An 11,522-nucleotide genomic window follows, 5' to 3' on the forward strand; every position below is an offset into this window, starting at 1 on the left:
TGATAACATATTGGTCTAGTTTACAGATGGACATACTTTTTGATTATGTGGTGTATTGTTGTAAAGAGCAAATGAATGGCATTTGCGACTGTCCTTTGTGTTTATGTATTTTTCTGTCTTTACTTACCACAGCTATGGTAAATTTAATTGCAGGTCTCTTTCTGGAATGTCCAGGTGTTCCAAGTTCATCCCTATTTCTGTACTTTTCAATGCCATTAAGTACAAGGGTTATCTGTTTTGGAAATTCTAAGTCCCTGATTTGAATGTATGAATGTCTTTTGTCAGAAAGGGCTGTTGCATATTCTTCCCAAAGACAATCAGTTTTTGGTGGCATCATATTACATACACAATGTCAAAATGTTCTTCTGATACATTCTGTTCCACTACAACTATATTGCTTGTGATGTCACGTTAATTGCTGTTTATGTGTATTCAAAATCATGTTAATATATTATACTCTACCTCTGTATTTCCCTTGCTGATTCTATAAGCTGTTTTTTTTTTGCTTTGGACCTATTCGAATAAATTTGACACTTCGTGATTGTTAATTTTTCATATTGTTGCTGTGTATGTTTGGGTCTTGTTGATGATGACCTGAGTTTATGTTTATTTAGGTAAAGTGGTGGAATGTGTTGCTAATAGTCATGGCATAACCATTTTTTGCCACCTAGAAGCTTTGCTACATATTTTACACTTCAAGTACTTGAAGATTAAGTAGACCACACAGCCTAACAAATCACTTGCTAGAATGTATGATAAGCACTTTAATAACAACTTTAGTTAATTAAATTTTCTCTTAGATTCAGAGAAGTTGTCCAGCCATAAATGTATAAATTTGATAGGCTTTTCTAAAAATTGGGCTTAATGGTTTAGTAACACATGATATTTAATTGTGTTTTTTTTTTGTTTTCAGAACTGACTTCTATAAAATTCAACATGATGAAAATGAGAAAATGGGGTTTCCTGCGAGAATGGCAGAAAAAATAGTGCAAAAGGTACATCATAACAATCAGAATTTTTATTTAAAAAAGTTATAATTTTCCTGTTATTGATTTAATTATAAGCACAATGTATTTAAACTTCATAATGCTTAATTTAAGCCTGTGTATTAAAGATTATTAATATTAACATATATGGACAACAATAGATCATTTGGTCTTTCAGGGCTGTTCCTGCATAGCCCACCCTTGAGATAAAGTTAAAACTTAAATCCAACCTTTCTTTTTCAGGAAATGTGGTTGGAATACTATTATTGTACACTCTTCTAATTCTTGAAAATTCCACAGGGACGAGAATAGAATGCAGTGTTTTATATTAGACCTAATACTATTGTCCTGTGGCAAGTATAATTACTTATAATTAGCAATTCACATTTTAAACTACAAAATGCTGTCTTTTGCTACTACAAATGGCAATGCATTTCATAAACTGATTACCCTTTATGAAATGGAACTATCTTAAATGGAACCTAGTCTTATTTATTCTAAATCTTAAACTAGTATTCCCTCGTCCCATTGCCTTAGAATATAGATCAAGAAAATCATAGGCCTCTATCCTATTAATCCCCTGGATAATCTTGTAAGCTTCCGTAAGACTGCCTCTCTGTGATGACCTCATAACACCAAAATGTTTTTTTTTATTTAATTAATTTGTAATTTGTATAAAAGAGATAATTAATTCTTTTGACTTATAATTGCACCCTAAAATTCTGTTAGCTTTGCTAACAGCAGTAGAGCCTTGCCTTGATGGCTTGAGTGACTTATCCAGCAATTTATTGAGATCTTTTTCTTCAGTTATACATGGAGTGGGTTTACATTTATATTAAATATGTGATCTAAATTATGGTAACATATTATAGAGATTTGTCTGTAAAGGAAACACTTTAAATAACCTAGATGTAATATCTTTCATGTAATATAATTGATGGTTGTTTGCTAAATGATTTTACAACTAATCAATTGGTCCAAGTTATTCTGTAGTACCTCAACATCCTGAATAAAGATAGAAATGCCAGAGAATTTAATGTATGCAAATTATACTAATTATTATCTTACTAGTATTATTAATATAAATAAGAAAAACTAAGGCATAGGCCCTGATACCTGTAAGGGTCCATCGGCAATAAACATCTTCTCATCCAACCGTCCTATGATGCAGTTTATTAGTTTTTCCCAACCCTCACCAATGTAAAGTTTTTAAGTAATTTTTTTTGTGGCACCTTGTCAAAGTTTTTTGAAAATCTAAATACAAGTCCAAACCCTTTCCATCATTCAGCTTGCATGCAGGATGCTTGTAAAAGTTAAAATTTTAGTAAGTTATATTTCTCTTTAGAGAATCCACATTGATCTTCTTTTTTGATTTTATATTTCACCAAACGATTTTAGTTTTATCATTACAAAAATAATATTCTTCTATAATTTCAAGGGCAACTCTTATCACCCCCATTGAAAAATAAGAATGACATCAGAAATTCTCCAATCCTTAGGTGCCTTCCTATTCTGTTGACCTACCCAAAATGTACCTCAATTAAACCATTTGAAAAATATTCTCTTTTTCCTGGTTCTTTATGTTTTTTCTCTCAGTTGTTCCTTTTATTACCAAAAGACTAATCATGATTTAGGTCAATCCAAGTATTTCTCATAGAATGATAGGGATTGGGAATATTCCTAACATCCTCTGTCTTAGCAGTAAGTCTAAAGGGCTTATAATGCCACATAGGTATTGATACCCTTGGTAGGACAGAGCACAAATAGCCCGTTGTGTAACAACGAAAAAAACAAATGAAAACATTTATGTTACATACTTTTAGAATGAAACTTGCAATATAAAGTTGATGATGTTTCTGAAGCAATATATTTTATTGAAAATGTTTTTTTTTAGGCATTTAAGAAATACTATGACATGTCAATGGAAGATGATGCACAGCAGCTAAAGAGGAAGAAGCAAGTATTAAAAGGTTTTTATTCATTTTTTCTAAGTGTTTTTCTACTTTAAACTTTGAAATTAAAATCTATTGGAATTGGCCACTTCAGGTGATAAAAGTTGTTTTAATTTATCAAGTCTTTAAGTTTATCACTTTGATAATTTTCTGTAAATAAAAACCCGATGCCTTAGCAGTAGGATGAGTTAGTTTGTTTGTTTGAAGTTAAGCACAAAGGTACACAATGGGCTATCTTTGCTCTGCACACCACGGATATCGAAACATGGTTTCTAGCATTGTAAGTCCACACACACATACCACTGTGCCACTAGAGGGGAGTGAGGATGAAGGATTATAACATAAAATTTTAGTTTTGATACAGTGGATAGAGCACAGACAGTACATTATGCAGCTTTGTGCTTAACAACAAACAAAAGCTTTTGCACTATGTTTTTTTTTCAAGAAAAAAAAGAGATATACGAGATCTGATTGAAGCGTTTAAGAATATTAAGCAAATAAATAGTGTCAATGTTTCATCTTTCTTCGCACTTAATGATGAAAATGACATGACAAGAGGACACGAAAATAAATTTTGCCATGGTAGGAGTCATGTTACATAAAGACAACTTTAATTTTTTTAGAATGGTTTGTTTTGTTTCAAATTTCGCGCCAACTGTCCGTAATCTAGCAGTGATAGTCTAAGGGGAAGACAACTAGTCAATACCACCCACCACCAACTCTTGGACTACTCTTTTGCCAACAAATAGGAGGATTGACCGTCAAATTATAACGTCCGCACAGCTAAAGAGCGAGCATATTTGGTGACAGGGTTTCGATCTGGCGATCCGCAGATTGTAAATTGAGCGCTTTAAACACCAGGCCATGCCAAGCCCCTTCGTAATTTAAATTTAATGGAAGGCTTGAAAAATATTTAAAGGATAAAACCAGTTTTGGAGATTTAATTTTATCACTTTGATAATTTTCTGTCAATAAAAACCCATTTGAGTAATAAATGAAATTACTTCTTTTAAACTAGGGTGAAAGAGCTATCACACATTTATTGTTCCAATATGTTTTTATAATAACATTTGTGTGAATGATGTCGGTGATTTTTTTATTCTGCTTACAGTAATGATAAGAGATGTGTTTACCTTAGTAAAATCTTTCTTCAACATTTAACATTGTAGAAAATTTTGGTCATCAAATGTTTTTAATTTACAGAAAGAATAAGAAAAATATTCAAAGATTAAGCTGTGCCATCTGATAAAGAAATGGTATATTTCCTTTAGAAAGTGAAATTCCTCCCCCAGCAGCTACAGTGGAAGTTATAACAAGTGAAGAAGGTGAAGCCAAGTCGTTCCAGGTTCAGAAGGAGCCAAATGCTGTCAAGTCTCGCAAAGAAAAAGTGATCCAGACTTCAGAGAAAAAGAACTTTGAATTGTAAAGAAATCTACATGACCTACTATGTTTATTTTGTCTCTGTATTTTCTTATCATTCAAACACTAACTGAAAGGTTTATTATGATCTGTAATTGTAGCCAAAGACTTGTAACAAAGCACAAGTTAAATACTTTAAATTAGAATCAAAACTCTGTATTCTACAAGCAATATTTGAAGCTAGAACATGCTAACTTTCAACTAATTTAAAAGATATATTTTTGCAAGTATATAATTACACACTATATTTGTAGATAGATAAATAGAAATTAAATTACAACAATGTCATCCCAAACTTGTTTCATTTTACCACACATGCTCTTATTCTTATGTCATACCTCGTCAAGAAAACTTCAGCCAGTGAATTCTTGAATATTTGGTTTGCTTTTCTCAAAACCAGTTTCTTGGCTTCTAGAAATATAGCCTTTACCATAATTTGTGTAAAGGTGATAGCTTCATGTCCCACTTCATGTCTGGCTTCTGCACATCCAGTTTTTCTTCAGCATGTGTTTCAGCTTATGTTTTTATTTAATTCAGTAAAAAGCAGGATGCGTTTTCATCTCTGAGTTTGTGTTTATTTTACATCGAGTTTTTCATTTATATATGTTTTATGATTTGTAACTTTATTTTATTTTAAAGTTTACTGAAGTAGCTCTGATTTACTTTTGACTTTTGTGTTGTAATATTTATCTGTATTTATTGAAGCCGTTACCTCAACATTCCAGTTGTAGTCGACTCTGATAACAGTTAATGTAGTTTCCAATTTTTTATTTTATAAACCCTGTGTACACAGCTTCACAAAATATTTGATAATTCAAACAGCTATTTTTCTTACTTACATAACTTAGGTGGTTATAATGGACAAAAAAAGTAAATTTGGTTGGCCATAATTCTAACAAAATATTTGTTTTTTAGAGCTGCTATTAAACTGCAGTCCTATGTTGTGCTATTACATGTTTAAGCTTTAAAGTTATGTTGTTAAGCATAAAACCATCTTATGAAGGAAGAAGGATGATAATATTATCAAGAATAATTTACCTTTAAACCATCAATATAAATAAAGAATATTTTTTATATTCTAGAATCCCTGTGTAAAAAAATGTTTCATGTAGAAGATATAATTGTTTTCTTTGAGTTTGAACGTTATCACTAACATTTTTAAAGCATAAAAACTTTACAGTTACAGATTTTAAAATAGTCGCTTCTTTCATATGTCAGACAAGTTCGTACTGTTTTTTTATCAATGTATGTGAAAATAAGAATGTTTAGTGTATATTAATTCGTCATTTTACATGTGAACAATTCCATATTTTTACTTCTGAATTTCTATTAAAAGTATTTGATAAAACATATAGAAAAGTGGGGAAAAACTTTGACCAAAATTTCAAATTTCTTAATTTTATTTTAATTTTCATTAAAACTTGTTTAAAAAAATCATTAATAGTAATCCCTAGCTTGTGTTAATTGATATAAATACCATATCAGAGCTTTGATATCTCTGATTGAATGGCTTACAGGCTTATATAATGAACAAATTTATCTCAAGAGAATAGAAAATTTAGGATTTTGTTAGTTTATTTAGAATAACATTGAAATAAAAAATGTTCCATACTAACTATTTTAAGTATTTCATACATTCAGAACATTAAATTACCAGTTTGTTTTTAATTGATTTGTAAATGTTTTATTGTTTTTTCTACAGTAGTATTGAAGCTAACTTTGTTTCAGGACTCAAGCAGACTTCCAGAAAAATGCAGAAAGCTACAACGGTGCCATAAGAAATAATTACAGTTGGGCTCAAACTATTAAAGATTTGGATGTTCGAGTGAAAGTATGTTTACACAAGCTATTTAGACACAGTGAAGAATTATGTTTTATAGAAATGAAGTAAAAAGGACGATATACACGATATGCCTTTCACATCTCTCTTAAAAGAATCACTTTGTAGAAAGTATTTTTTCTTATGTGACACTGTGATAAACTTAGAATGTTATTTTGTGTCTTATTCTTTGGGAGTGATTTTCTCAATAGCATTATTTTACTGTTTGTTTGTGCTGACTAAGTGCATTCAATACTTTCTAAAGAAACTTTATTTTTACCTTTCTGTTTCCATCAAAGTATCTAGTCAATGTTTGAATGAGAAAGATCTCAAAAAGAAATCTTGTTATCCTAAGTTCTGAAACACCAGTTTAAATGGTGAGAACACATTTACGTTATATGCTTGTTTCTAACTTCTGATTAAGTATATATACGCGAGTACATAGTTCAAGATTACAGGATTTAATGTTAAAACTTGATGGCCCAGGACATGTCATTGGTATTGTTGGACAATTAATTTCATGCCTTCTTTGCATTATTTACACCTTGATATTACTGATTGGCAACTACATATGTTTGTAAAGCATGCTGTGGATGGCTTAATTTAACCTGCTCAAGACAGAACTTGTAGAAATGGCCACCAGACAACCACAAATGTGGCTTTAAACATCATAATCAGTTTGAATCTAACAAAGATGTTATTGCAAAATGAAAGATGTAAAAAAAATGAAATGAAGTTAAACAATCTTGAATCTTTATTATCATATGGAGTGATAAATACTCTGGCCTAGATGATACAACACAAGCATGGTGTTTACAGGAAGTATGAGTCTTGTTTTTCTCTGTTTTGTTAATCAAATATGGCAGACATGTACTCCAGAATATAATCTAATTGTACTTAAAAAGGAAATGGTGAATACAACTACAAGAAGTATTAATTAAGATTGAAAAAATAATTGTATTTTGTATTGAATTTATTTACTAATGGAGGAAGCATGGAAGGTTAACATGTGCTCCTAAAGTATCCCAGATAATTTAACTGGTAGGCATCTTGAGAGAGGCACTTGCACACGTGTTTCTTTAGTTGTTTGAATAACATGCTGGGCAGTAGATTTAAAGATCTAAGGTTCAAGTTGTGAAACACTGAACATATTCTACACTTTCAGCTGTGGGCACATTATTTTAATTCAAAGAACTGGACAAAGCCATTGTGGTGACAGGTGTACTTTCCTCTGTAGGCTGTTAAGACTTTACTAATGCTACTAGTTTGACAGCTTGTGCTTAGGCAAGCAGGGATGAGTTTTACTAATGCTACTAGTTTCACAGCTTGTGCTTAGGCAAGCAGGGTGAGTTTTAGTCATGCTACTAGTTTGGCAGCTTGTGATTAGAACAAGCTGTCAAACTAGTAGCATGAGTAAAACTCACTCTGCTTGGATTAGACAAGCAGAGTGAGTTTTAGTCATGCTACTAGTTTGACAGCTTGTGTTTAGGCAAGCAGGGTGAGTTTTAGTCATGCTACTAGTTTGACAGCTTGTGTTTAGGCAAGCAGGGAGAATTCTTTCTCTTTCCATTGTTCTATTGTTTTGTTTAGTTTTTGTGTTAAAATATTCCAGTTAAATTCTGTTGGGTTTTGCATGCTATAATAGATACCCTGGATTTTTCTGGGTTCTGGGTCCATTTTAGACCAAACTGATCATTTAATGGATTTTTACTGTTTAGCCAGAAGGCATATGACTTGTTCCAACTTACTTTTGTGACTTTGGCAACATTGTACTCATTAACTATTTCAAGACTGGGTTTGTGGTGGATGCTGTTGAATAGCTGTCTTTCCTCTGGTCTATGTGTTCAAAGTTGGGGATGATTCTACACTGATAGCCCTTTACCTAGCTGTGTGTGAAAATTATAAAACAAACATTCCAGGGATACAGATTATTCATATATTGTTACTATAATCAAGCTTCCTTTGTTTTTTCTCTACTGACCTTAAGACGTTTATCAGATTTAATAAATTAATCAACATAATTGTGCAAGTTCTTTATGTTCACTGAACATAATTAATATTTATAATTTTTTTTTGGTTGCAAATAGAAATACAGTATGGAAAAAAAACAAGTTTCTTGGGTTGTTCGGTAAGAAGTTAGGAATGTCAGTGTGTTTAAAAAAAATGTTCTTAGAGTATATTTTAAAATTTTCCCTCTCTATTCTAGTATACAGTAATCTGAAAGTGGTCTTTATCTCTAAGAGCAGGTCCCACAAAATGTGATATCGGGAAAGTCAGTCAAGGTTGACATTAAACACAACAGCCTGACAGTAAATGTTTTAAATGAAGAAGGATGGACCACTGAGTTTGATGGTGAACTGTCTTTCAAAATAAACGTAGAGGATTCAGTGTGGACTTTATTTCCTGGAGAACATGTTCATGTAAGTACGTGTATAAAATTACCCCCACTAACTTCTGTTTAAGAAGTCAGTCTTTAAACTTTGTGATTAATGCTAGACATCTAATATAGTTCTCATGAACCTAAGTGATTATTGATTAGTAACTAATTTTATGTATATATAGCTAGATACTAATTGCTAAGTAGGTTTATCGTATGTTCTGGCTACTAATCTGCTGGAAGTCTGGTGCATTGTCTACTCGACTGGAGCTCCCCCTTACTCGTTAGAACATGAATCAAGTAACTTTTTGAATATTAAGATCTGAAAATTCCATTCAGTGATTCAATTTAATATCATGATCAACTTTACAGTCAAATACTATTTTTCTATTATCTTTGTAAGGTATTAAAACTGTGACACAGGAGCAGGACATCTTTAGACAATCTAAAAAAATATTCCACTGTAAAGCTGATCACATTATTAAATTTCACTATTTGACTGTTTTTCAAGAGACATATCCAGATTTTGTTAACTTCTATGCCAGGTTGACTGAGTTTCTTGTAAGTTAGGATTGGTGTGTTTTTAAAATGTACTCTGTCAGTGTGTTCCTCCAGAACCAACTTTGTATGTTCAGAAAATTTCAAGAACCCCTTGTCATATGTTTTTCAAATTACGGCCAAGGGTGTATAGTGTGAATGCTTGGAATTGACATGGTTTTGGTCATGCCTCATTGATTTATTTTTTTTTTAGTTTTTCCAGTTTCAAGACGAACCACTGATCTGATTTTTTCCAATTAGGGTATGTGGATGTATTATGAATATCTGGAACTGTTGAGGTTTTGGTTATACTTTCCAAGTATGTATACATCACTAGAAGTTGTATATCACAAGATAGGCCTCATAATTCATGGGGATGTTAATTTGAGATCAAGTGAACTTGAAATTTTAAAAATGAAATATAAAATTCTGTTTCTCGGTGTCCAGGTTTCAGCTTTTGTTTTATGTTTTTGCTAGAAGCTGCCAAAGGTATTGTCATTTATTACACCAAATGATTATTGATAGATCTTTTTTACAACAGTTGTTTTTTAGTTGATTTGTAGATTTTGTGGAAATGAAAGTGTTACTGAGTTAGTTTGGTATATATAGATTACATAGGATTTTCTTGTGGCTTGTGCAGATATAAAATACAGTTATGATGTATTTCTAATTTCTCTGTTTTTAAGACGTAAGGATATGTGAAAGACATTAAACATTTAGTCTCTACTGTATTTAGACATGTGACATGAAAATATTTAAAGTGCTGTGCTCGTCATAACAAGGAGTGATACTGTTATGGGCTTTCAGGTGAACTTGGACAAAGTTCAGGAACGTTTCTGGGAGAGTTTACTGAAAGATGAGCCAAAGATTGATCTCAAAGAGATTGATAATAGTCGCCCTATGGAAGACTTAGATGAAGAGGCTCAAGCCAAGGTGAAGGAACTCGTGTATAATGAACGACAGAAACAACTGGGCTTGCCGACTTCTGATCAAAAGGTAGATTGGGTTAAGGTACAAGTTTTAATCAGGTCATAGTGTTGTAAGGTTGTTTTATAGAGATATATTTGTTGATAGGAAAGTGCTGTGACTACAGCTAAGATTCAAAATAATTTTTTGAAAATATGTGAGAGATTTAGGACTTAAGGTGCAGTTCTTAGTTATTTAGTAAAAAAGTGTTTGAAAAAATAGAATATTTTTGTTTGCAAAAAGAATGTAATGAAAAATTCAGAGGCATTTACAAGGGGTTAAACAGACAACAAATGACTAACTCTGCAGATATATGCCTGACATTTGAGACAGGTCCCAGGTGAAAGGCCATGTTATCTCGTTTGTTGACTTGCATTAAAAATTTTATTGAATTACTATTTCATGAATTTATGTCATAACTTTGGTATCAAACTGTAGATTATAATTCAAATTTTAGAACTATACATTACTCAATTTGTTAATTTAAAAGTAAATATTAAAAAACACAGATAAACATCGATTTTTGTGTGTTACATGGTATGTTGAATGCAGCACTGTTTCAAATTAGATGTTTGAGAAGTTAAAATACTAAGTCTGTAGTTTCATATGAATTAGAAACTCAAATTACCAATATTGACAAGCTAGAATATCAAATATGAGCCTCTTATCTTTTCAATTTGCTAAAATATTGCTCAAATAATAAATCAAACATAGTGGCACCCCACCCACTTCTTTCCATTTTTAGAAATGCTCCCTTATATACACTTACTTCTATATATAACATGAATAACCAATCGGAAGCTCAGAATGTCTCCCTAGGGGTTTTCTCAAGCTTTTTAACATTCCTTCTGCCATTTCTTTCTTTCGAATCAAAATTTCAATGATGTAGGTTGTGTCTTTAGTCTGCTCGAAATTTCATATTTTTTTTTAGACCCAAATAAAGCTTAGTTACTAATCTTGATAAATTATAGTGGAATTTTATGGTATTGATGTAGTAATTTATGATTTTTTAGTTATTCAAATGTATATATATATAAAACCTAAAAAAAATATTTTGTTTCATATCCTCAACGTGCAAAATTTTTAAAGGTTTAGCAACCGAGTACAAAGGTTGTAACTAGAAGAGATAATTGTTTACTCGGCTTCTTTGTTTATTGTTCTATGTTTTAGGAAAATAAGTTTAAGAACTTATTTCAAAATAGCAATAATCTATATGCATATATAATGTATAAAAATTGAAATGTGACTGTATTTTACAAAATACTAGTCAACTAAAATACAGCCAAGACAAGTTACTTTGTACAGACCAAAGGTCAGTTTTATGTTATTTGATACAGTAACATGAGTGCACATGAACCGCATCATTGTAACTTCTGTATTGTTAGCCAGGCATGGGTGAAAAGTCAATATAATAAAAGTAATAAATATAAATAAATGAATAATGTTATGAGATTTAAGCTATTTCG

At 31.4% G+C, this 11,522-nt stretch overlaps 1 protein-coding gene across 2 annotated transcripts in view; it reads left to right on the forward strand.

Annotated features, from left to right (window-relative positions):
* The window catches only part of LOC106473405 (nudC domain-containing protein 3-like), a 20,092-nt gene that overhangs the window by 2,087 nt on the left and 6,483 nt on the right, over positions 1-11,522 (forward strand). For both annotated transcript variants that reach the window (XM_013934085.2, XM_022401856.1), the window contains exons 2-7: positions 914-995; positions 2,881-2,956; positions 4,210-4,360; positions 6,086-6,188; positions 8,423-8,596; positions 9,898-10,086. In XM_013934085.2, coding sequence (XP_013789539.1) covers positions 914-995; positions 2,881-2,956; positions 4,210-4,360; positions 6,086-6,188; positions 8,423-8,596; positions 9,898-10,086 — 775 coding nt within the window. The remainder of the gene's footprint in view (positions 1-913; positions 996-2,880; positions 2,957-4,209; positions 4,361-6,085; positions 6,189-8,422; positions 8,597-9,897; positions 10,087-11,522) is intronic.

The sequence above is a fragment of the Limulus polyphemus genome, unplaced genomic scaffold, assembly GCF_000517525.1.
Source record: "Limulus polyphemus unplaced genomic scaffold, Limulus_polyphemus-2.1.2 Scaffold6145, whole genome shotgun sequence".
In the NCBI taxonomy this organism is placed as follows: Eukaryota; Metazoa; Arthropoda; class Merostomata; order Xiphosura; family Limulidae; genus Limulus; species Limulus polyphemus.